Here is a 26,914-nt window from a genome sequence, read left to right as displayed (position 1 = left end):
TTACAACACAAAACTGTGGAGGCGGGTGAGGGAAGGGGTTGGGTTGGAAGGACACTTTGCTGGGGCAGGCAACAGTTTGTCCTTGTCAAAGTAATATGGGCTCTTCCTGGGCCATAAATAGCTCTCGCCTGCTTGACCATTAATCGCTCTGGCCATTGTAGCCATTGTGCTGCACTCCATCTCAGTGGCTGCTCTCGTTGGAGGAGGCACTCCAAGGGTTAATGGCAATGTTAATGGACATGTAATTGCCATGCAATTGGGAGTGTAAATCACGCAAACGATAGCTCCCCGCCAGCGATCCTTGAACTGCGATTCGCTCCAGGGTGTTTGAACTCCATTGGGGTGTCCGATTCAAGAGAGTGAAATGCTTGCAGCACATGCAATGGAAATATTTGACAAACACGGAAGGCTATCTTTCCACGAAGATATTTTAGCTTTTAAAGATATTACAAACAGGAATGCCAAGCATAAAATATGATATTGTGTCATATCATGCTGCTAGTAAAGAGGAACTGGTCAGCAAGGTTACTTTAAGGTGTTCTTATAACAACATTTAGCTGAGTAAATTTTGCATTTTTATTGTAAAAGTCCTTTAGCCTTGCAGCGGTTTGTGTTCTGAATTTAAAGTCAATCTCCTTTTGGTTTTAGGCAGCTTCCGCCTCGGCAACTCGCACACTGAGTGCCACCACGCCCAGGTTTTCAGTCTGCCACCCGCCCAAATCCATTTCACCGCTACTGTGGAAGGATATTAACAGCACTCCCACTCCCACGATGCCGTGGATGCACTTGTGCAGCAGGCTAGGAGGCTCTGGTCACGGTCTCGCTGCGGTTGCCGCTTGTTTTGACACATGTCACGCGCTAAGTGACAGCCCCAGCCGCAGTTCGAGCGGCTCCTCCTCCTCCTCCGGAGTGGGGGGATGGACCCGGACCCGGATCCGGATCCGGCATCGGCTTGAGGTCCTACGGACGACTGTGCTCACTGCTTTCATCTCAATTCCCGTGAATTTTATTATGGCTGCATAGTTGGATTCCCCATCTATTTTCCCACTTTTCCCTGGCCGTATCTGTCGCTCCTTGACGATGAGTTTTTGCGGTTCGCCTATTTAGTTGTCCTGTATCTACTGCTCTTACACTTGTCCTCCCTGTCCGTGTCCCTGCCTGCCCACGTCCATGCTGCTGCCCCTGCCCACGGTTCCCCCAGATCCTGTCCCGCTCAGTTGTCGTGTGGTCGTGTTCCTGTGGTCCTGCCGTTGTCTGTTGCGCTTTCATTAAGCGCCACTTGAGGCTGCCTCTGCCCCCAAATGATGCCTCTGCGTCCCAGAGCTCACATTTGTGAGGCAGCTACACTGGGGGAAAATAAATCGAAGTATCTGCAAATGTCATCATGACATTAATCTGATTGACATTTATATTTCTTGCTCATCGCTCAAATTTAAAGTACTCCAAGGGAGTAATTATTTTTGACGCATTGAAATATGCTTCATTTATAAATATAATTCTGTCAAAGCTAATTGGAAATTTCTGATATTTTTATTTATTTTTACTACTGGGAGATAAATTGATGTATCATGCAATTGGCGTGGGACTAATACTATTAAAACATATTTCTTGGTAAAGATGACATATCGTTTCAATAGAAATCATTAGATGCCTGCCTCTGTTATCTAATTTAAAAGCTCACTTTTTTCTCTCAGTGTGTCAACTGAATCTGAAGCTGGTCGGGAGCTGCCATTGCCATTGCTAGATGTACTTGTTATTATTATTGCTAGTCTTGTTGTTGGTCTCTGGTCTGCCATTTCCGCTTGAGAGTCGAGAGTTTGGAGAGTTCATGGTTCTGGCATTGTTTTTGCTTTTGCTGTAGCCGTGCTTTGGTTTGATATATGTTTTTACTCGGGAGTACAATTAAAATATACATTTTACCATTGTTGTTGTGTCCCCGTTGTCAGCGTTGTGCATTCAGTATTCAGTACTCAACGTATTCTACGAATCTCGCATGACAAGCCAAAGATGCTTGAAATGGCAAAACCACTAGCAAAACAACAATAACCAAAAACAATGGACTGAAATAATAATCATGTGGCGGCAGTGAGGCAAAAGGACTCGTGACCCGGGTATCAGTGTATTTTGTTTGCCACTGCTAATGGCCCCTGTCCTTGCCCAGTCCACTCCTCTGCACATCCCGCCACTTTGCTACCATGATAACAATCAATTAAAGTGGGTGGCTGAGGTGGAAGTGCAGGGCCTGCATTCAAAAGGATATTGAGTTGTTCAATGGCACGGCGCTACCCTTTGAGCCACCTGCTCAGATGACTTTTGACATGGCTTGTGCATTAAATGGCTGCTCCATTGCAGTCAAAAGTCAGTGCAGGGGTTCACTCTACATAAACCGCAACGGGTGGGTGCGGGCCACGGACACGGCCATGTCAACAAAAGGCCTGAAAAATTGTATATGGTCTGCATAAATGCTGACCACAAAATGATGCCACATTATATAACGTGTGAGTGCTGCAGTTGAGCGGTGAGCCTGGCCTGAACTGGCCTCTTCCCGTTCTGCTGGCCAGGATGCCAACAAAAAAGATGCTAAGCCCGGAATGCACCCAAACTCAAACCTCTAAACTGGCGCCTAGCTCTGTGGCCACAGGATGAGCTGGCCTGGGTGTTGGGTGATTGGGAGCTGTTGGATGCTCGGTGCTATTCGGTGTTCGGTACTGGTTGCTGTTGACAATTGAATTGAATTTTCCGCCCCTGACCACAGCCACGCCCACTGTGTCAGCGCCTACATAAAGCATATTTTCGCATCTGCATGCAGCAGGCTCGTTCGAACAGACGCCTCTGTTCTCCTGCTCCTGCTCCTCCACCAACAACAAAAACAAATCAAAAACCAAAGCAAACGCATTCTGCACCGGGTTAGTTGTGGCAAAGGGGGCGGGGAAGGGCATAGGGTCCTGGGATTAAGGGCCGGCGCTCCTATTCCACTGTCCCGATGTCCCCGTGTCCTTCTGGCCACGGTGGCAACCATATGCCAGACCCATTTCCTGTGCAACTTTGGACCAAAAGTTGCAAAAATATTCGCACGTTTGGCCAAAAACAAAGCTGCAACGAGAGGGGTCATACCCCCTCCCCCCACACACACACTAACACACACATGTGTGTCCACACACACATGTGTGTCCATGCCTTTTGTGCCGGACTTTGCAGCTCAACCCGTTTCTCATATTTCTTGCCATAAATTTTTACCATTTTGGCATTAGTTTATGAAATGCCACGCCCACCCACAATCACCGCCGCCCCCTCACTATATACGTACATAATGGTTTTGCGTGTGTGTGTGTGTGTGTGTGCCAGGTCAAACTAAAGTTTTTTTTTTCTTTTTTGCCCCCATCATGAAGAAACCTCAGGACAAAAACGAACCGAACAAGTAAATTTTATGGTAATTATAAACTTTATGGTTTCATTAAAAAATATTGAAGAGAGAACAGAGCCGGAAAAGTAAAAAAAAAACGCCGAAAAAAATCACAATACGAGTGGAAAATGGGGGTTTCTGCTGGAAAAAGGAGGGGGGCGACATTGTTTACCCCTTTCCAACCCGCTGCCCATCGAAGTTTCTTCACATTTTGTGCGGCTTTAAGTTGGTCTAATTAAGTAAAGTTTTCGGTGTAAGTTAAAATTAACTAAATATGCATTTCATTATAATTTTGGTTTACAAATTTTCGGTTTATGGACACGCCACACCATGCTGGCCAGCAAAAAGTCAAGTAAAAGATATAATATGTATATATGAGATGCCTGGAAGTGCGGTTGAGTTTCAATTTAATTATTGTAAAATTAATTGCACACTTTGGGGCTTCCCTCGAGTGTGTATCTGTATCTGTATCTGTATCTTTATGTGTTTGGTTGCTTGTCCAACTGGCGGAGTAATTTTCGCAAAAGGAATTTAAATCTTCAATGCTTGCGGAACATCTGAAATGATTGCCTACTTTCCGGCTGAGCGGTCAAGAAAAACAATTTTCATTTACTAAATGTTTTCATAAAGCGCAATTAAAATATTTTACTGCCACACCCCGCCGAGTGCAGAGAAAACGCATTACGCTCGCCATTCACGACTGTTGCATCATTTAATTAGTGCAATTATTTAAAATCGATGGCAGCCGCAACAAAATCATTTGGCCGCAATAAAAACTGCGGTTAAGGTATTTAAAAAATGTATGAAATAACTGAATAACTGTGTGAAAAGTGAGTTTAAAGGCATAAAGCCATTCATTACTCTGATGTGGGTCAAAGAGGTTGAAACGATCCGATGCTAAAGATTTAAAGGTGATTCAATTAACTTCAATTAGAAAAGCCATTAAAGCCACAAGGGCTGTGGTTTTAATTAAAGAGTTGAAATGTTTTAAGGACTTTAAATAGATTTTTTCATAAATCACTTACGCAATTTGAAAAACCCTTGCATTTAAGGAGACTTTGTAATATTTTTGTGGATACGTGCCGAATATGAATACCTCTGAATTATTTCATATTCTCCGCTAGTGAAAACAACTTGTTTTGATTGTGCGATTTGGGGTGATATATATTTTTGAGCCTTTGAGCAATCGTTCGTTCGTTACGAGCGGTTTTTTGTGCCATAAAAATGTTTATAAAAAATGCAACAGCAAACAACAATTTAAAACCTGGCCGGGATTGGTGGGCGTGGCATGGCTGGCGGGGGGCGCTGCAGTGAGCTGCTATTGAGCTGAAATGACAGCAGCCATTGCAAATTGAAAGCATCGAGGGGGAGTCGGTGGGTTGAATGGCAGGAGTAGCAAGTGAGCCTTGTTTAGACAGCGCCGCCATGGCAATTGCACATCAGGTGCAAAAAGGTGGACGGGGGATGGGTGGATTACAGGTGCAAAGGTGGAGGAGGGGGCGCTGCTGTCGTAGGAGTCGTAATTAGAGCGTAAAAACCAGAGCGTACGAAAAACCAAACGCGCTCGGGCAGCTACTACTATTTTTTTACGGTCCTGCATTGTGTATCTGTGTGTGTGTGTGTGTGTGTGTGCGTGTGAGTGCTTTATGCGAGAAAAAAAATAGATAGCTAGAAAAAGAAGGAGCAGCTGGAGGATACCAAATGTGCATACATACATACATAGGTGTAAGGCAAAAAACTAGAAAAGCTAAAGCAAACGAAGCGAAGTGCTGCCAAACCGCCCACTCGACCCCACACGGCCACGCCCCCTTAGCAGCAACCTAGCCCCTCCCCGCTGACACATATATGATTATTTCCGAAAGGTGACACCTATAAAAAACAGCAACAACAACAAGCTGGCAGCTAGAAGCGTAGGCGTCACACAAAAGTAGAAGAAGGCGCCACAGCAGCAGCAACAACAAAGAGGGGCAGAAAAAAGTGACAACACTGTTGCTCTTTTCACAGAAAAGAGGCGGTGGGCGTTTGGTGACCCACCCACACGCAAACACTCACACACACACGCTCACAAAAGGAGCAACTAGAATGATGCGTTGGTGTGACACCTTTTTCTTTTGCGTTACTGCCTAGTGTATCATCTTTCTCATAATTTCATTCAGCCCAGCGACCCTTCTGCTATTTTTCTAGAAAATTAATTAACAACAAATGCAAGAGCGCAGTAATGCTAAGTACTAAATGCTAAATGCAAAGCAAACAGCAAATGCATTTATGGGCGGGCAGTCCTTAGGCTCATTTAATTAATATTCATCCAACAAGTTTGGTTTTTGGCCAAGTGCCGTGGCTGCAAAATGGGGAAATGAGGAAAAGCGGAAGCAATAGGACCCAGGAGCACTCTTATGCCAATCTCGGACTTCCGCCCAACGGTTTTTGTTTTCTTTCCCTGCTGTTTCACTGCTGCTGCCTTCTTTTCCGAAAAAAAAACGAAGTAAACACAAACAGGCCGAGAGAGATAGGGAAACGGGGCGAAAAACGCTGCAGTTCAAGGAAGTAATTATGGTTTATCCAAAGGGACAGATAGTGCAAGATGGATGAAGGAGCACGGCAAACGCAGGCCTTCTCGACCTGGTCATCAAACTACATCAAACTACAAGTTTGCGAAGGAAAAAACTAAATTAAAAAAGGGCGCCAAGAAAAAGTAGCGCAGTAACTGGGGCACACCGAAAAAATAAGGGATATACAATTCAGTTAAAATATAAAAAAAAAAGCATCTTAAAAATAAAATGTATTAGAATCAATGCAATTGTTTTATGTTTTATATGTTACATAGGCTAAAATAGTTCTAAAATACTTCAAAGTTATTTGCCGGCTATTAATTATGAGCGCAAACTTCACTTCTTATAGTAATTTGAAAAACTTTCTTTTTGTTGGATTTCCCATAACCGGAAGTTGTAATTTTCCGGCAAACACTGTAGCAACTGAGGCAGTGGAAATAGAAAAACAGCAGCGATGCCGGCGACAGAGACGAATGAATCAAGTTGTTGAGGATAGGACAGACAACATAATTGTCTTTCGGAGTCCTTCTAACTAACTAACAAACAACAAAAGCGAAGAAAAACAACAACGGAAAAGTGGGTGGTGGTGGTGGCGGTAGGGAAGTGGGGGCAACTGAAAATGACATGATGAAAAATAAATAAACAAATAAAGTTTACTTTTCATGGCGGGGCCACTGGATGGGCTCCATATCTCTCTGCCTCGATTTCCAGTTGCCTGGTTTATCCAGAGCATTTATCGTGGGCCAAGTGCAATTTCTTGTAGTTTCAGCTCGAGTTCAATTCTGTTTGCTCTTGCGATTCGTTTTTCCATCTTTGCCTGCTTTCGCTTTGTCTTGCGATTTGCGCCGCGCAAAAATTTTCCTCACTTTGATTTGGTTTTTCCAGCAGCCCTACTCAACCAGCCACCCACTCAGCTCCCTTCCCTTTTCCGCTTTTCTTTTTACAAAAGTTTTCGCTGGAGAGGAAAATAAATTGCAGTGCAAGGAATTTTACGCTGTTTGCCGCGAAATTGATGGGGAATTGATTTGAAAGCAAATACATAAATAGTTGCAAGTAGAAGCACTTTCCCCAGGCCACCCCATCCACCCATCCACCCCGCACTTTTCGTTTCGACAATGGCATAAATCTTTGGGGATTCGCCTGAGACTGAGGAATTGGTTGGGAATGCAGAAAATGCGGGCGGAAAATGCGATTGTTGTGTTCCGTCGCCTTTTGTGCCGAGTTGACTTCTGAGTTGACAGCGCGATATTGAGAAATTGTTGTCCTGCCGAGGATATATTTGTGGGAATTTTTTTTTCAAGTCGATTACATTAGTCAGTGCGTCAGGTAATGGAGTATCGAAAGAGTTATGGAGCTGTACACCAAGTTTCCTCTCTCTTAACTTTCTTAAAATTTAATTGGAATATTTATTTGGCCAGACGGAGCCATCTTAGCCTATAATATAGGGCAACGATTGTTAGCCACTTGGTAAGTAAGTAAAATGATAAGAAGCTCTTCAATTTATGGGTCAAATCACTGGCTCATCAATATTCACAACATTTGCCAGGCGCAACAACATGTTTTCCCTGCTGCGAAGAAAATGCAAGCACATTGCTGCACTGATGTGCAGTTAATCCCCATTCGATGGGTTTCCTAATTTAATTCGCTTTTCATCTGCCATTCAACGGCGTGCTGCATTCAGTACAGTGCGATTCATAATAGTTCAAATCCCATTTGCTATTTGCACAAATGCCATGCTCGATGATGCATTCGTAAGCGATACCAATTGATGGGTTATTTGTTGCATATGCCATTCAGTGGGGCTTAGTCGGCCTTACGGCGACGAAACGCAGCGTTATCCCTTTTGACATGACTGTATGCCTGTATGCGAATGGCTGTGTGGGCCCATTCATTTTGCATTGCAGCCACTTGGCAAAATTGACTTAACTCTCGAGCAGCAACAATTTCCTGGGCCAACAAAGCGGCAACAGAGTCTGCATCATCGAAATGCAAAACGCAAAATGCAAAATGCGAAATGCAACCGCAATCCAAGCCCGTGCTCCTTGGATTTCATCCTGGCATTCTCCAGGTGGTGCTCGGTGCACCGAAAAACCGCAACGAATACTTTTGCACGCTCGCAAGCTCAAATTGAATGTGTATGGGGAAATGTATATTGGTTTTGCGTCTTTGCGGCCTGAATGTGTATGTATATGTGCGCATATAGATGATATATTCCGCACTTGATGGCAACATATTTATATTTACTTACCGACTCAATGGCCTTCTCCAGCCGGAAGATCTCCTCCTGGAGCAGGTGTAGCGTTCCAGTTTTTCCGCGATGCCTGGCAAAGGCGGCGGCACAGGCGCTGTGTATGCTGTTCACCCAGTTCTCCAGCTCAACCTGCGGATGGATACAGAATGCGGATGTTAAAGAGGAAACATTGTAACAAATTGCAGACCAAATGCACCGCAAGCAATTTGACATGGCTCCCCAGCGCCAAACGTCGAACTTGTCCCCCAAACCGAATGGCATCCAGGCTATCCAAGCCATCCAAGCTATCCCAGCCATCCGGAGCCACCCATTTGCAAATCCCATTTCATCCCCGCTCATCGCTGGCTATCAGTTATGCAAATTTAATGACAAATCACGTTGGGCCATGGCAGCGAGAGTTGGCAGCACCCCAGCAGGACGAAAAGGACGACGAGGGCCATGCCGAACGTATGCCTTTGAGACATGTAACAGTTTAGGGCTGCCACAAGGATGCTGCTTCTGCTGCCACTGCAGCTGTTCAAGGCAATCTGCCAGTTGGCAGTCAGTCAACGCCACCTCAATCATGGCTCACACTTTAAGCCGCCCCCGGGCCCTTCTATCTCTTGCCCTCTCCTTCGTTCGCTATATGTCTGGCTCTTTCTCACTCTAGGAGACTTTTGCGGGTTGCGTCAGTCAGCGCCTTGCCAGCGTCCTCGTCCATGTCCATGTCCTCGTCCTCGTCCTGTATCTGCATCTGCATCTATGCACACTCGCAGAAATATGCATTGGACTCGTTTCTGTAAGTCGTGCCCCAGTTATGATTTTAATGAAAAATTCCCGCCACAAGCTATCGACTTTAAAATTTGAAACCCAAGATTATGGAAGGCTTATCTAAGAAGATCATATAAGACCGATACAGGAAGGAATTTAGAATTTATTTATATATGTTAACAAACCAGCAATGTCTTCACTCAATCGGAAATGAATAATAAGTCCAAGAGGGCTATATATTTTTCAGAGTGCATCTCCATTTGCGGTTTCTTTATGGCATACATTTCAGTGAGGCTGGCGATTATGAGGGAGCAGGACGACTCGGACCCGCGAGGGCTGAGCTCGCCTACGTCCGCCTGCTCGCATATCCTTGCATATCCTTGTGCAAACAAATTTGCGCTGCCATCTTTCTATGCTCCGACTTCGGACGCGGCAAGGCCAGTCTTTCAAAGTTTCCTTGAAGGACTTCCCTTGGATATTGACTGCTCGAAATGAGAGCGAGCATATCCTGCGGCACTCGCATCCACCCAACACAACGCAACGCCAGGCAACGCAACTCAACCCAAACCGACCCAATTCATCACCCACACCCATCCGCATTGCAATAAAGATACTCACCTGACAGGGCGCCTGGAAGAGATAGGCATCGCCGAACGCCGTGCTCAGACAGAAGATGTAGTCGCGCTTGGGATGCTCCGGTATCGGTTGCATAATTGCACCATCCACGATAATCAAGTGCTTGGGCGCCGCCTCCACACTCCGGCCCTCCCGGGAATCGCACGGATAGAAGAGCAGCGTGGTGCCCTTCAGGCACACCCAGTAGCCCTTCCAGCCCCGCTTTCTTGCCAGCTCGATCTGGTGCTTCTTGCGTAGTAACCATTTCTTTACCGATAGGAAGCTGCAAGCAAACATTTCGATGTGGTTCACATTGGTTAGTGGGGGGTACAAGTGGGGGGTGTTTGTGGGGCAGAAGGACCAGGCAGGAGACTGCCACTCGTAATCCCTGGGAGAACTTCAACAGCTTCGCCATCAACCCATTAACCTTCCAAGTTAATCAAGATACGGCGATATGGGAGGGGGCATGTCCTGCGTACATAAGTCTTCAAGCAGTTTATCATAAGAGCCTAGGTGAAGGTATATAAAAAAGGGGTCGACTTTGGGCATACCCTGGCTTAACATTTCTTTCTATAGTATGCTAAGTATTGCTGTTTTTATAAATATTATTAGTATTGTTTAGGCGAGAAACTAAAACTTCTTTCCTTTTAATCCTTTTAGCCACAATATTTGTTTTCCTGCCCATTAAAAAGTTGGTGGATCCATTAATAAATCGAAAAAGCTATCTAAAGGACAGTCACGTGCGAAAATACAATGTTATACAGAGCTGGCTGCTAATACGAATCATGATTAAATAAAAGTTATGGGCTTTTACCCTAATCTCGCTTCAGTGCTTACCACCAGTGCAGGCTCCATCGCAACTCTGATACCCTCTATACGGACATAATAACGTTAATCCCCAGCCACTGCTTTCTCCACCTCTGACCAAACCCTTAATCACTGTGAAATTATGCTCCCCGAGGAGCCTCCCCATGGACCCACCGACTGGTATGTTATTTATGATGACTTGTTGGACGTGAGCAGGTTTGGCCACAGCCCAGGAACACCCCATCACTCCCCCCATTCTCTATCCCTATATATCTCCAGCTGCCAGATTACATCTACCGGGGGCATAAATTCCCCGATTCCCAGGAGCAGATTTCTTACCCGGCTTTGCGAACAGCTCCCGTGCAATTGAAGGAGGATGCAGCGGTGCCAGTTGCCTTTGCTTTATATGGTGACGCCATGACACTTTCCCCATCATCTTCATCCGAAACGGCGGTAGTTAGGCTCATTCGATCATCGTCCGAAATCTGCAAAAAAGAAATAAGGGATGGCCTCAGTCTCAATCAAGAATAAAGAATCAAGAATGTGGACAGACAATTTAATTAAGGCGCCTGGGCAACAGCAACACGTACGAGGTTTCGGTTGCCGGCGATAAAATTCAATAAATCGAAGAGAAAATAATTGAAATAATTAAGTCATAATTAGCTGGCAGCAGCAGCGGCTTGGCAGGATGGCATACACTGGTAAGCCTAGCAGGACGAAGCGCCATTTGAAACCAATAATGGCCAGGTTGCTGCTGCCGTGCTGTGATGTTGCTGCTATGTTGCTGTTGCTGTTGTCAGTGCCGACAGCAACATTTGTTACGTATGTCGTCGATAAAGCAATTTGTCTTCTCTTCTCGCCTGCATTTTTAGTGGACGAAAAGGATGAGGCTAGGGGGCGGGGCAAAAGGACCTCGACAGATAGAGATAGGGCAGGCCCAGACAACAATTGACAAAATGGCTGCGAGAATCGCTGGCAGAGAAGGGAAATAAATGGCGAAAGGCAAACTGTTACTTGGCAATGTTATTTCATCAAAAGCCGGGTCGTCCGACTGGCTCACTAACTGACTCACTCACTGACTCACTGACTGACTGACTGACTGAATTCTGTTTGCCTTTGGCCCGGCTGGCCATCTACCATCTACCATCTCCCAGCTTCCTTCCGTTCGCCACTCAGCCATTTTTGCCTTCTCTGCAGGACGATGGGAGGAGGCCAAAAGGGATGAGGACGAGCTGGAGTCTTTCGGTCCATGTGGGAATTCAAGCCAAGACCAAAGTCGATGGCTCTGTGCGCTTGGGCTACGTGTCCCGCGTGGCAATAAAAATTGGTTTGCCCATTCATTCGTTTCAATCGAGGTGGGCGTTGCGACCGGGGCCACGCCCATTTTGCCCATCGCCCGAACTGTCGCTCACTTGCTTTTCATGCCATTTTTATTTCAGTTCCCAAGGAAATCAATTTACAATGTGTTTATTCGTTTCGTCTCTGCTTCCTGTGACCGGGGTCCTTCGACCAGGTCTTGGAGTACTCCTCCTCCTACTCATACTCTTCCTCTCCGGTTTCCTGGTTACTCCTGGTTACGATACTCCAGCCTGTCAGCCCACCCACCCATGCTTACGTTTTGGCAATTTTCAAACATTTTTGCTCATATGCATGTTTTACAAGTTATTTATTTGACTGCCTCCTCTTTTGCTGGATTCAAATGGGGTTGGGGGATTGATGTTTGCTTACGGGCTGGGAAGTCCCACCCGTGGAGCAGAGTCACCGTCTTTTGCCAGCCGGGGTCATGTGTACTTAACCCACAGCAGCATCGGTCGGAGCGACCAAGTTTAATCAAATTTTATATTAATCGAAGAGCAGTGCAAAGGCATGCAAATAACCAAAGGAGCCCAACCTGAGACGTGGCTTGCTTAGCGACTGAGGGGTTGTCGATGATGTTGACGATGGCCAGGAAGCGAAGGACTCCCTCCCGCTCAGATCAAAGCGGTTACAAGCTGCTGCGAGGACCTGGGTGGAATGGGAGATGGAAGGGAATGGGCATGTCTACCCAATCGATATCTGTGCGTGTCACTTTAAGTGGCTCGAAGAGTTGGGCGAAAATTTAAAAGGAAACTTCAAAAGCACACCCGCACCTGCACTCCGCGCCAAAACGAAATAGTTTCCGCTTGCTCAATGAAGTTTTCCATGAAATCATCAAGCCGAGCGGAAGCTGTCGAGTGGAACTGTTGCAGGATGGGTCAGGGAAATTGAAATGTGGGTGGGTTGTGGAACCTCTAGTATGTATATGCCACTTGAACTTAAAGAGTGACCCAGTGAAAAATATATGAATATTAAGGGAGCATTCTTTGCGTACATCTTAGTTGAAGGACTAATGAAAAATATACTGTAGTCAGGGCACCTTTCTTTTAATCAAATTAGGCGATTTAAAGTGGCCCGGACTTTGGGTACCCTTTTACAGCAGATTACCACGCATTTGGCATTCCGGCTGGTCATCCCAGAAGGGATTGGCCCGAGTCCAAGGAGTTTGTCAAATGATTCATGAATTTTTAATTGGCCCAAAAGTGGCAGCAGGTTGTAGTACATCAGCTAGCCATCCAGCCAGCCAGCCGACTTGTTCGTTGAATTTCATCAGGCGAGCAGAATCCCTGAATCTGACAATGGTTCCTCCACCTAAGGACAGTCCCCTGCTGCTGCTCCCTTCCGATTTGGCCCAAAAACACTCACATGGGTAAGCCTAAATGGGCAACCCAAAACACGAACACGATTGCGAACACGGCCAAGCAACAATCACACAAAAGATTAAATGCCAGCCAGTCCGGGGCATTCCCCAGGTATCCTTGTTCCTTCATCACCCCTCCCCATTCACATCCCCATCACTTTGGCCATCTGATTACTTTGGGGCCTAATACGCCATATCTCAGCATCGGTGCAAAATCAAAATTCAATTTACGCACAGACGAACCCGCCCACTTAGGCTCACTGATGGTTTCCCTATATATCCCTCCATATAGTCCATCCGAGCATCCAAGCATCCAAACATCCCAGCTCCAAGCCCCCACCAAACTTATCCGCAAAGGTGAGCCAGGTGCTTTCGTTACGATTTCTAATCAAGAATTGATTGTGATCCCTCGATGCGGCTGTCGTTCACGTTTCAGCCATAATTATCAATGACTTTTGAATGTCAAATGTGGACGAGATGAGCTGGGGATGCCGTGTCATTGCCATTGCCATTGTCACCTCTCCCAGACCCCCATACCACCAGACTCCCAGACTTCCACACTCCCAGACCGCCAGACTTCATCTTCGTTTTGATGGGGCAAAATCTTTTCATATGTCGCTGTCAAAAATTACAATATTTGATAGAGTGTTTATGCAGGGGCTGCGACCTCGCAGGAACCCATATAGCCATATATATGTACATATACTGTATTGGGATGGGGGGGCATGTGGCAAGGTTAGCTTGGTATCCATCCTGCTACCCTGGCGTCCCTGCTGGGAAAAAGTTATTCGGTGGCTGTGGCACGTTTCTGGCATTGCTGCGATTAAGTGAGGCATTAAAGAAGTTTTCGTTGCCGGCGCAAATGTTGTTAGCCAAACGAAATTGATTCAAACACGAAGAAATCTGCCAGGGTGAGATATAGATGGTAGGTGGTTTGGGCCAAAATCGAAAGATACAGACAAGATCCATCAGCGCTCCCTTCGCTGCTGACTTGTAAAGTTTCGTTGTCTATTTTTTGCCATCGCTCAGTCAAATTGCTGCATTGCAATGCGAAAATCAATTTGGAATTATCCCACAGCTCATTTCGTTTGGGGGTTTCCACTTGGTGGGTTGGTCGGTGGGTGGCAGGCAGGCAGGTGGTAAACCTGCAGTGTCATTCCGATTTGATTAAATATTCCAGCCAGCGCTGAGCTGAGCCACCTAATTGGCTGAAGGTGAAACTGTTTAGCATTGAATCAATCAAAATTAACAAGCGACTCGGGCAACCTTGGAATTGGAATGGCACGGAAGGGATTCATCGTTGTGTGTGTGTGCAGTAATCACAGGACATGAAACATTTAGGTATTCAGATCATGTGGACAGGTAACAAGCGTTAATTAGAGCAACGGGGCATGGAAACGGTGCAACTCACGGATATGCCACCTTTAATCCGGTAAATCCAATTCGCGCCATACCCTCCTCTGATTCGGGACAATCTCTTTCAGCGAAGCTCTGGCCATTAATTAATATGCAGACCCATTCAGTGGATAAGCCAACTGAAGCCCCTCCATTGAAGCTCACTCATTTGAATATGTGTATTCTCGGTGGTATCTTTGTGTGCAGATTCAAGCATTGCACGTGAAACCCTTGACCAATGTATCTATTTGCTTGTTAAGTTAACCAAACGTTGCTACAAGGATGCAAAGTAAACACACACACGCACACAGTCAACATGCGTGCGTGTTTCCAATGAATTCTGAAGTTGTTACTCACATTTAGAATCTATACTATATCACTGCACGGCATTCTTTATCTACCTATTTTCAGATACTTTCCTGCATCGCTACCCATATTCCCATTTCCCATCCGGGGCCACGCCCACTCACACCGTAGTTTTCTCTCTCTCTCAATTTTCCATCAGCTTTTTCGGACAAATGGCCTTTTATCACTTTGAAGCCGTTTGATTCATGCGTATTGCAATCAATGCCATTCATTACCGAAAAACTAAATACAAGTACCAGTTTTTCCCACCCCCCAATTCCCATTTACACCACCCGCTCCGCCCCCCCAAAAAACGAATGCTATTTGTTCGTGTGTTAAGAGCTTTTCTCAAATGCCGTTGCCTCGAGGGGGATGGGTGGCTAATGCTCTAATTTATTGCTCCTTTGTGGAGCCAGAAAAGGAGCCCAGGAGCAGCTCGAGCGTGAAAAGGATGCTTTGGCTTTGATCAACGTTTTGTTAGGCAGCCCAAAATGAATTTGTACCAGACAGACAATACACTTAACTGAAGGAATTCGCGGTGGGATGAGCGTGAGTACTAGTATGAGTTCGTGGCTAAATTGGTCCCTGCTCTTTCTGACAAGGCGACATTTTCTCACGCGATTTTCATTCATTTCCACGGGAGCAAAAGTTCAAAGCAGGTCTGACAAATGTATCCAACGAAAGCGATTGGCATTAGGCGTTGCGAAGATTAGAAGTAAGACTTTCTAAATGAGTATCCTGGATTAGAGGACATGTTTGCAAAACAGTTGTCATACCATATAGCAGAATTAAATATGAATTAATCAGTAAAGATGTGTAACCCCTTGATCATTCATGAAAAGATTACAAATCCTAGAATAAATGAATTGAATCCTCTAGAGGATCAGCTCCTCCTACCTTGCGAAGGAACATTTCGTTGCACTGCTTGGCGGTGCTGCGCCAATGGCGATGGCGATAGCGGGAGTTGCCCAGTTTCAGTGTGCCCTGGAGGTCGGCAGCCTCCTCGACAACGCGCCGGATGCACTGGTAACGCAGGCGGTTGCATCTGTGGATCGGTTGCATGGGCACCACACCGTGCTCTGGCTCCGATTCCGCACCAGAGCGCACCTGATCCTCGTCGTCGTCCACCCAGGCGCTCAACACGCCCTCCACGAAGTTGTACAGCATCTGGATGTTGGCCTTCATGGGCGCCGAACCGGAGGGCACTTGGGCCTCCGTCTTGATGAGCTTCCTGTTTTGGCACACCTCCCGCAGAAGATTCTCGCCGAAGTGCACGGTTTTGTGACGCCGTCGACGGGAATTCAGCGAGGCAGCCGAGGCGGACTTCATCAGCTTGCCATTCGAGTGCTGCACATAGGCGGGCAGTGGTTGCACTAGCGTGGTTGTGGGCTCCAGCCAAGCGAGTCCCGATCCCGGTCCTCCTAAGCCACCATGTCCTGTCCCTCCGACTCCTGCACCCATTCCTGCGGAACTGGCGGAGTCACCTCTCTGGAGGGTGTTTGGCTGTGAATTGCTGCGATAGTGATGGTGCGGATGTGGATGCGGTGGCGAGGGCAGTGGCTGCATCTCCAGGTCGTCCAGTGGCGCCGGCTCAATGTCATCCAATGTGGTGGGCGGCTGGGCCAGCTGGGTGCGCAAGCGATTGAAGTCGGCGGCACAGCGAGGCAGTGAGTTGCACTTGGCGGCATTGAGGCATTTGCGATTCCGGCAGCTGAGCAGCGGGGCACAGGATCGACAATCGTGGCAGATGACCAGGCGGCGTTCGCTCGTCGCTGCAGCTCCTGATCCGGTTGCTCCCACTCCTATAGTTCCACCTCCTGTTGGCGGCGGAGGTGTGGCCGTTGTGGATGGTGTCGTCGGCACATCGGAGCCCATGGCTCCAACCAGATGAGCCGGCACTGCATGCAGTTGCACCTGCGCCAGTTGCTGATGCCTGGCCAGATTTACCGAGCTCACCGACGACGTGATGCACTGCCTCGTCTGGCACTCCTGGTACCGGCAATGCGGATCCGTACAGATGGGCAGTAGTGGACAATCGGGATCCGTACAGGGTCCCGGGGATGGTGAACGAGGAGCCCTCTCCGCACTCGAGGACTTGCGCTTGTGGCCACCGGAACGCTGGGCGGACATGTCAGAGACCGTGGCGGACCGTTGGGTCTGATGGCGCCGGGAACGCTCCTTCCGACCACTAGACTCCTTGGTTTTCGGTACATATTGATAGCGTTCCTTGTGCGGCTTGGCATACAGTCGTTCCAGATGGGCGGTGTTTGATGTGGATGCCGCTCCTGCCCCACCACTCCCCACCACTTCGCTGGCCGAGTGCCGCAGTCTTCTCTCCCGGGAACGCTCCTCCCTCCGCTGGCATAGGGGAGTGTGTGAAAGGGCACTGGGCACCGCATAGCCACTGGGAATGCTCATTCTCTCCGGTGGCTGAGCTGGAGGAGGCTGCTTTCCGAGGGATTGCAGCTTGTGGAGAGGATAGGCTATCCAATCGGCAGTGAGCTGTTGCTGTTCCTCTTCGCTGACTGCTCCACTGTGTCCCAGGGAGTGTCTCTTCCGATGGCTGGTCTTCGACTGATCTTGGGCATCTTCCTGGGAATTGGAACGGGGCTGGGCGTCGCCACCACTGCCATTCCGGCGATGATGCGACCGACGTGACTTGCCCCTCTCCGTTCCACTGCTGCTCTGCATCTTGGTGAGCCACTCCACAATATCAGTTTTCAGCAGCGAGAACTCACAGGGTCCGGAGCTTTGTCGGGACAGCGGTTTCTTGAGAAGATCCGCCAAGGCCTTGGCATACGCAGAACCCACAGCCTTGTCCGCATCCGAAGGCAATCGATCGCGTTCCCGCTCCTTCTTGCGCGGCAGATGATCCAGCAGCCAGTCGGGCAGTTCGTCCTTCAGGACTGTGATCTCACTGGGACCTGAGGAGGTACGCACTGGCTGGATGGGACTGGCAGTTTTTTGGAGCTTCAGCCACTCCATGGTCTCCTCCCGCACCTGGCCACCTTCAGCGGATCGGGCGGAGTGGCGCTGTTGAGCCCGGCGATCGAACCACTCCAGTTGCTCGGGCGGTTGGCGCAGAGCACTCTTTGGCATGGTGGCCACTTCCTCGGCACTTTTCTGCCGTCTCGGTGGCAACTGAGGTCTCTGCTCAATCCGCACGTGGGCGTGACCCGTGGGTTCGGTTAGCCGCACCGATCCCTTCCGCCTGATGCACTTCTGTTCCATGGTCTCCTCATCGCGAGCTCTCACCCGGCGAGTGATTTCGAAGATGTCCCCGTTGATCTGGTGATAGAACTTCTCCACCTCAACACCCCGATCGAATTCCTCCTTGGCCGTGGGCTTGGTATGTGACCGCGAGGGTGGGCGTGGCGGTGGCGGCAACTGGTTGCCCTCGTCCAGTTTCTTCTTCTTGTCATCACTTTCGTCGGAGGAGGCATTGAGCAGGGCACCAGAACCCGCCGCCCCACCATCCACCACCCAGCTTATCGAGCGCTCACCACTGGTTGCTGTCCCAGTTCCGTCTCCCTTCTGCAGCAATCTGTCCAGGCTGCCATGATGGGTCTTAAGCGTGGTGGCTCCCAGGCTGCCTTGGGTCTCGCCCAGCGATTGCAGCCGGCACTGGGCATTGCATATGCAAACGCCTGGACGCTTTTTGCTGCCAAAGCGAAAGAGTTGGCTGGCCAACTGGGAGACATTCTCGCCGAGGCCGAGGCCCAAGCCACCGCCACCACCGGAACCACCACCTCCGCCAGCGGCGGCTCCACCCGCATCCCTTCCCGAGGCCGTTGTTGCCGATGTCAGGCGTCCTCCTGGATGCGCCACTGGTGTGATGTCGACGATCACGCAACAGCAGTGCAGCGAGAAGGTCTTCTTGGGATCGCCGTCGCTGCTGCAGTCCGCCCCGCCAGCACTTCCGTTTCCGCTTCCGCCTCCGGTTCCGTTTCCGGTTCCTCCAGCAGCACCGCCACCTCCACCAACTCCGCCGCCGCCTCCTCCTCCTCCGCCGCCTCCCGGACCCGCAGGATCGCCTGCAGCCGCACCACCAACACTGCCACCACCACTAAGAGATGGCGGTGCACCACCGATCGCACCACTATTGCCGCTGTGATCGCCGCGCTCGCTGTTGTTGTTGCCTTGTTGGGCGGCCAGAATGAATCTGAATCACAGCGGCAGCAACGGGGGCGAGGTCCTTTTCGTCCTTGACGATGCCGATGTCCTGTCCTCAGTATCCCATACATCCGGCGCTAGTCCGCCATTTGTGTGTGTGCGTGTGTGCACTTTGCACTTGCCACTTTTCCACTTTCCACTGGCCTCAACTATTTAGTGCTGATTATTATTCATTTGATTAATTAAACTAAAAGCTCATTTTGCGGCGCAGTCATTTATTACATCGGCAGCAGGGGTTGTTTTTCGTTTTCGTTTTCGGTTTTGCTGTTGGCTCTGTTGCTTTGCCAATTTATCTCACACGCGTCGCACACATTTATCTATAATTAATTATTTTTACTTGTTGCCAGCAAAACGAGTGGCAAAAAAGAAATCACTTGGCTTGTGTGAGTGTGTGTGTTTGTATGTGTTGTTCATGTACATATTTATTCAAGGATTTATTTAATTATATTTGTTTTGCTCTATAAATCACAAAGTACCCGAAGTTTTTGTTGTTCGTTCGGGGTTTTGCGAATGAGTTTTATTATTCTGCAGTGACCGAATTAAATTTGTATTTAGCTTAAAGTGTTGTGGTTTTATTTTTAGCCTACAACTACAGCAAAATCTTTAAAGTTTGTGCTGCTATTTATTTAAAATGCCTGTTTCACCATTAGCAAAACTAATCTGTTGAATTTCAATGCAATTGAAATAGCTTTTGAAGTGATTATTAATTAAGCAGCATTACTGCAAAGTTTAAATGGACAGAAGGAGAGCCAACAATACGCCAAAAATTAATTTATGTCGAAAAGGCAAAAAGGATTTACTGAATTCGAAAACAATTTTTAAGCCTTCGCATTTAAGTTGCTCTTTATTTGACAGATGCCGGATATTTAACAGGATTACCCAGGCAGCGTGAGATCTTTTTTTAGACTTTCTCATACTTTACAAAAACGTGCTGCATACGAAAATAATCCCTGACAAATACACCCATATGTACACATATGTATGTCCTAGGCGTAGGCGCTTCAATAAGCATATATAAAGGCTAAAAAAAAAAACAATGTTGCATGCGGCCCGCTTTTTTACTTTAGGCCAAATTCTCGGAGCTTTTCTTCGGTGTTATTTTAAAGTTGCTCTGCGAGAAAGTTTTTGCAACTCGTGCGCAAATATTTTGTTTGTTATATTGCTAGCATAAATTTGTTGGCTATCTGCACAGACACGCTGTGGAAGTGGGGGGCATACATGCATATATATTTATAAGCGCATACATAAATACTTTTCGGGCTGGCAGCAAATGCATAAATTTCATGTCTACATCTACACGGAGATATGACTCGGCAACTGCTGCTCCGCTCTCTACGGTCATGTTTGTGTTTATGCAAAGGAGTTTGCCAAAGTTTTTTCCTCTCGTTTCGTTTCGTTTGGTTTCGTTTTGGATGCTGCCAAAAAGTTTGCTTGTTAAGTGAAAGGATTATATGATCCAGGGGCACGAGGGGGTAGAAAAAAAAAACTTAAAAATACACAGCCGAATAGAACAACAAAACTTTTCCTATTTTTATGTTTTGAGCTGTGCTGCACCTAAGAAGAAATCCCATACACAACAACTTGCCACAAAACTTGAGTTGTGTTGATAGTTTTTATAGCCTACTTTTCTGGGCCGCATGAACAATGCGAAAAACAGTCGAGGGAGGGAGGGGAAGGAGTGGTCTATGGGCTTCCCAGTTGCGAATTAGTGTCTTCGGCAGGCGGGGGCAAAAGTTTTTGGCCAGCTTGTCCCGTTTAGATTAGAGCCGTCGATAAGTTTCAAGTTTGCCACATTTGCCATGTGTTTAGTTGCCAACAGTGTGTGCGTGCTGGAGATGCCGCACTGCATGAGTGAGTGTGTGCGTGGTGGAGTGTGGATGCGGAGGGCAAGGCAAGGCTCAACTAGTTGGCAACTTGGGAAATGAGAAAATAAGGATGGCCAGGGCTTTGGCCCAAGTCTCGGCTTAAGCCACCACTTGAAAAGGTGCTTGGGCGCATTTGTTTAGCGATTTTCGCTTGATTCGGCCAATAAAGTTAATTTCCTTCCACCCCAAAAGAGGAAAACTTTTCGCTACACTCTCCGACTCGTTTGGCGTGTTAAATGACATTTTTATATCGTTTCGATTGTTGTTCCTTGGCCAAAAACTTTTCCAAATTGCCAAGTAGCGAGGTCCCAACTCAAAAATTTCCCTAGCACGCGTGGGAGTCCTGAATAAGTCAAGATGGGATCAGTGAGATAGTAGTTTGGCCATCCAAACAGGTAGCAAAGCTCCTTTTCTCAACTTAAACGGCTGAAGTCTTTAGCTAAAAAAGTTACTCTTGCTCTTAGGGCTTATGAGGAATGAGAAAATGTGGCAGCAAATCCACTCGAGGACTTTATGGCAGGATGTGGCTCAGATAAATTAGATTTCCCCCTAATGCCTGGCCAGCCACAGGCCTTTCGACCCAGGATCCATCTATCTCGATCTCATTCTCTTGCAGAATTATTTACTTTTAGTTGAAATTATTTTTAATAGATTTATCCGCATCGACTGAGGCTTAAATGCGTTTAGCACAAGGAGACACCCACGAGGGCCGAGGGTCCTGTATCCATAAATATAAATACGTTTAATAGTTGGTAAGGACAAGCAACAACAAAATGTGCCACACCAAATGCAGCAGCTACCTATCTCACTCTCTTTGCGCTATCTGTCTCTGTCTTGCTCTTTTTATCTGAGACTGCACTTGTATTCGCGTGTGTGTGTGTGTTTGTGTGAACTTCGACAGGCATGACGTTGATAATATCCTTGCACATGTATGACGTTGCTACTGCTGCTGCTGCTTCTTCTTGCTCTCGGTTATCCTTGCAACAGAAGGCGCAGCCTTTTCAATATGCCACCAGCACGATTATTATTCTTGTTGTTCGCTTATTTTTTTTTTTTTTGTTTTTGCATTCGTATTTGTGGGCATCTTGTTGATATTTTATTAGCCCGACTTTTGTGGGCCAAAACAGCACGCAAAAAACAAAGCACACATACACGCACAGAGTTCGTAGCTGTTTGGGAAAAAAGTTTTTCTTTTTCGCCTCAGCATTTGTGTTTTTATTCTTTTGCCGTTCGATGGCGATTTAAATTTTCGCCCGCGTGCTAAAAATATCTGGGCAATGTACATATATATCTACATATATATGCAAAGGGACAAAGGCGAGAGAGAAGCAAAACAAGTCCGCAATATAACATGGAATCTCGACACGACTCGAATCTCTGGCGCGTTTCAAGTTTTCCACTTTTTTTTACTTTTTTTTTTAGCGAGTTTTTCCTTTTCTGCCTTGTTTTTGTTGTGCCCCCAAATGACTGCGTGCGTGTGTGTGTGTGTGTGTTTGGGTGCTGCCGCTGTGTTGGTAAATATGTGTTAAGTGCGTTGGTATTTGCCTGTACCCTTGTAGCCCCTACAACGCCCCCATGCCCCTCGAATCCTTCACAGCTGCTCTGGCATTTTTCAACACTTTTTTCTGTTATTGTTGTTGGGCGGGATTTTCATTTGGTGCGCCAGGTTTTGCAACTTGTTAATTTGACTTTAATGCCTGGCCTGACAATCGAAATTTTCGTTTGATTTTCCCCCGCTCACAAGCACACTCTCTCACACACACCAATACGGTGCTCCCTATTTTCATTTGCCGTATATTTTTTGTATTACGAGTATTTGCTTTTCCTTTTATTTTGTTATTGCGCTTAACTTGTGTGCTAAATTATATGGTCTATGGTCTGCGTCAATTTCAGCGCTGCGTGTGTTAGTCCTTCTGTCGACACAAGTGTTGGTGTATCTATGTGCTCTTGATTCGACGTGTCTGCCTTTGGGTGTGTGTGTGTGTGTTGCTGTTTTGTAATTTGATTTCTTTTTTGCCGCCCGCCTCCCGCTGAGGCATCAGGAATATAGCTTCGGCTTGAGCTCGAGCTTCAGTTTCAGTTTCACTGCCTCTACTTTCAGCGCTGATGATGCGATGTGGCTGCTTCAACGGCTGCTGACGCACTTTTCTCGGACTTTTCCCAGCTTTCCTGACCCGTTTTGATTTGATTTTATGCGATTCGATTCGATACCGATACGATACGATACGATTGGCGGCGGCACACACACGCTGGAATTTATGATTTATTTTAGCGTTTAGCGTCGACGACGTTTGGCGAAGGACGAGAGGACTTGTGGACCGACACAGGGCACAGTCCACAGACTGGCTATTGCGTTCGCGTTACAAAATGGCGTTACACACAGCTGCCAGAGAGCGCTACCAAGCACAGCTCGCGACGACGTTCCCGTTCTGACTGACTTTTCACCACAAAGGATGTGGATATGCCAGGCAGCCGGAGCAGCAGTACTCCCGCTCTCACCCGCTCTCTCTCTCTCTCTTTTGGAGAACTTCCAGCAGCGCAGCGACTGCTCTGCTCGCCCCATTTCGTGTAGACACACACGGGCACACGCACACGAGCGAAACACTAGGATTCGGGTCGCGAAAAGCTTCGGCTCGGCTCCTTCGGCTGACGAGTGTGCCTTCGGGTGTTCCAGTGAAATTGTTTATAACAGTTCTGGCCGCACACATTCCGTTGGTGGTTGTGTTTTTCGCTCTCGGCTGCCAGGCTTCGCCTTTATTTACGTAATCAGCGAAAATCAGCAAAGCTCCCCGACCAGCATCCTTGCTCTCTTCGGCTCTCTCGCCAGTCACATGGTTGGGCAAGGTGAAAAGCTACGACTAAAGCTTGCGCTCTTCGAATATCCAAAAGAGTTATGTGCCCAACGAAAGCTAAGAGATCCCAGCGAAATCCCTGTGAACCAAGCATAATTTACAAATCAGACGACGATGGTGACGACGTCATCAAAACCAAAATGCAGTTATAATGCACTCGGTGCGAGAGAGACGGAGCAAGCGAGGAGAGAGAGCGAGAAAGAGAGCGAGTGTGGTAGAGCTGGGGGAAATATAACGTATACAACCCGTGTGACAGCTGCCAGAGGGCGAGGCACCAACTCAAAGGTGTTTAGTCAACATGAACAACGACAGCAACAACGACAACGGCAACAACTTGGAGTTATGTGCGGTAGGTCGGCCGCAGCTAAAATTAAATTTATTCATTGTTGTCTTTGGAGCCAAGCAAACGCAAGTCAAACCACAGCAGATGCTCTACAGAGCGAGAAAATGTGGCCACTTGATGTAATGTCTTCATAAGCATTATAGCTGCCAGTAATTACAATTAGATAATTGGGGTATTATGTGGATTATAATAGTAATCGAGCTTAATAGTTTTAAAAATCCTACCAAATTGAAAGACTTGCATTCTTTCCCCAAACTCTGCACTCCAATATCTTATCGAGTACTGTCCTATTTCTCCGAGTGCATTTGCTTCTGATGCCGCTCCAGCTGGCTGGATAGCTGCTCCTGCTGTGTGCACTCAGGATTTGGCTCTAGGGCGTATTAAAGCTTTTACAAATCGTGAGCATAATTTATTTTGCTACAACTTGGCTCATCGCGGCGGCAAGAAGGAGACATTTTGTTTGGGGGATAATGGATAATGGAATGGCCGCAGAGAGAGGCAAGTTTTTGGATTAATTTGTAACAGCTTTCTGTTGTCATCTCGACATCCGGAGAGAATGTGCGGCTGAGATTGTGTGTGTGTGCGTTCCGCATTTGATTGAATGGATATAAATATTTGATTATTACGTGTGCAAACTTAATTATGTTGATTATACGACAAACATAATTATGTGGCTTGTGGGTGCAATAAAGCGATCTAGTTGCCACTGCCTGCCAGCCTGCTCATTTTTGTCCATGGGGGCGAAACTCTGTTGCTTGAGTCATAAATCCAGACAGGCGTTAAATCTGCGCCTCAAATGGCCCCATAAAGTCAACACCTCAAAACTCAAATGTCGCCAGGCAGCCAGAAACACACAAACACACCTACATGTACAACAGTAAAAGTTGCCCCTACTATACAACATAGGCAATCACAACAGCACGAATGCTTAAACACGCTCAAATAAGTCACATGGCGGGCCACGCCCACACACAAACACTCGCACACACGTACACGCACACGCACACGCAAACACCGAAACAGCCATAGACACGAAGGAATCGTAAAATATAACGCATACGCAGCGTTGGCCCAGTCCCGGTCCCATGGCAGCCATAAGAAAATAGCTCGAAATATGTTAATAATGAGATGTGAGCGGGCGCTGACTGCTAAATATTATACAAATACTTGCATATATGTGTACTCAAATATATGTATATAAATATATAGTGGCAGTTGGAATGGAGAATGGGGAGGGGTGAGCAGGGTATGCAGGGCGAAAGAAACCCACAAACACACGCAGTGTAAAGCCTTGCAAATCTACATAAACTCGGTCAAGGACACTGCAGCTGATGCTGAAGCGCTGAAACGGATTTCGAGGCTTCGAGGCGATGAGGATGTGGATGTAGATGCAGATGCAGATGCAGATGTGGCTGCGGCCGGAGGTGGAGGCTGTGCCACCCAAATTGCCTTTAAATATAATTATTTTCCTTTTATGCGAGTGAAGGATTGCCGCCCTGGCAGCGACATTTAAATTTAGACCACCGCATCCTGCTTGTTCCATTTCGCTAGCAGATACGCTGCCAGATAAGAAAAGTCACTTTTATGACGTCAGTAAACCATTTTAGGCCGTTTTTCTTTCGTTCATCCGCTTGTGGCAACACCCCACCCCCCACCCTACCACCGCTTTTCCGCTCTGTCCCCGCTCGTCCTTTTTCGGGTTTTCCTTGTATTTCAGAGCGCGCGCAAATGGCAGGCAGGCAAGAACAACAGCAACAGCAGCGATAGCATCAAAACTACAATAACAGAGCGAACGAAGGTCCTTCTCTTTGGTTTCAAAGAGAATCGCAGGCATTGAAAGCTTCGTTCGTCGTCCTTGCTCTCTGCCATCCTGTCTGTCTCTCGCATTTCATCTATTACCATAAAATCAAATCACAACAATAACCATAACCATATAGCAAAGATTTAATAACTGTGATTGGGATTTGAAAAATGAATTTTCTTTCTCTGGTTTTCCCTCGCTTTAGGTGAGATTATTTAATGGCTTTTGCCATTTTATCCAAAGCCATTTGGCATTGAATTTCACGAAAACCGAGCGCTTGTAAATGTAATTGAAGTCTGACGACTGGTAAAACAGAAAAATATTGAAATTTGTTTTGCGGCGGCAGCTCAAACGATTTGGAAAATGATAACCCAGCTAAATAAATTTCCATTAAATTCAAAGCAACTTGGCCTGCCAATCGAACTCGCTGCCTTCTGCGGCCCGGAAATCTGCATTTGAGCGTTTTTATAATTTCCGGTCTTGGGCATTTGGCGTTTGTTGCTTAATTTCCGTCACCTAGAACACATAAACAAATGGTTGTCGATTTTTTCCTCTAAAATTTCCCACACCTTTCGTAATTATCAAACTGTTGACTTGCCGCTTCAATTTGGTTTTATGTCAGTTCATTTTGTTTACTTGAAGCGTCGCCCTCGCCTTGCTTTTTGTTTTTTTTTTTGTTTTCAAACTCTCGGACTCTGTGTTTCTAGGCCAAAGCTCTGCCGAATATCCTGCCAGGCCGCCAGCCTCCTGCTGGACACAAAAAAAAGCTTCCTTGCGGCTGTTGGCGGCATTAAATACAGCCGACACACAGAGATTCTGAAGTCTGGACAGGGCGAAGTGTTTTCAAATCCAATTACCAGCGCAAATTTAATTTGTTGCTGCACTCGAGGAAAAGTTGCCAACACCGCGCTGATAGCCTATGAAAATTGTTTAGCTGCAATAAAGCTATGTCCGCCGTGAGGAAGGGGGCGGTGAAGTGAAGTTTAGTGAAGGCGCGGGGGAAAATCGGAGGAAAAGCTGGCAAAAGCGGTGGCTATCAGTGTGCCGCC

General features: G+C 47.1%; 2 protein-coding genes across 18 annotated transcripts in view; both read right to left on the bottom strand.

The window, feature by feature from the left end:
• Positions 1–26,914, bottom strand: part of LOC6736903 — an 81,086-nt gene that overhangs the window by 34,611 nt on the left and 19,561 nt on the right. For 12 of the 17 annotated variants that reach the window (XM_039293864.2, XM_039293865.2, XM_044922972.1 and 9 more), the window contains 3 exons: positions 10,715–10,860; positions 9,572–9,851; positions 8,201–8,332 (listed from right to left, as the gene is read on the bottom strand). In XM_039293864.2, coding sequence (XP_039149798.1) covers positions 8,201–8,332; positions 9,572–9,851; positions 10,715–10,860 — 558 coding nt within the window. Of the gene's footprint in view, positions 1–8,200; positions 8,333–9,571; positions 9,852–10,714; positions 10,861–15,728; positions 18,063–26,914 lie in introns of those variants that run through there. The other 5 variants (XM_039293859.2, XM_039293862.2, XM_039293860.2 and 2 more) reach the window with 1 other exon arrangement.
• Positions 453–1,410, bottom strand: LOC27207103. The gene has a single exon (XM_016182848.3). The coding sequence runs from the start codon at positions 1,267–1,269 to the stop codon at positions 991–993; it is 279 nt and encodes a 92-aa protein (XP_016030552.1). The 5' UTR covers positions 1,270–1,410; the 3' UTR covers positions 453–990.

Source organism: Drosophila simulans, chromosome 3L (genome assembly GCF_016746395.2).
Source record: "Drosophila simulans strain w501 chromosome 3L, Prin_Dsim_3.1, whole genome shotgun sequence".
Classification (NCBI taxonomy): domain Eukaryota; kingdom Metazoa; phylum Arthropoda; class Insecta; order Diptera; family Drosophilidae; genus Drosophila; species Drosophila simulans.
Note: the sequence above shows the minus strand (reverse complement) of the source record. Positions and strands in the feature narration are given on the sequence as shown.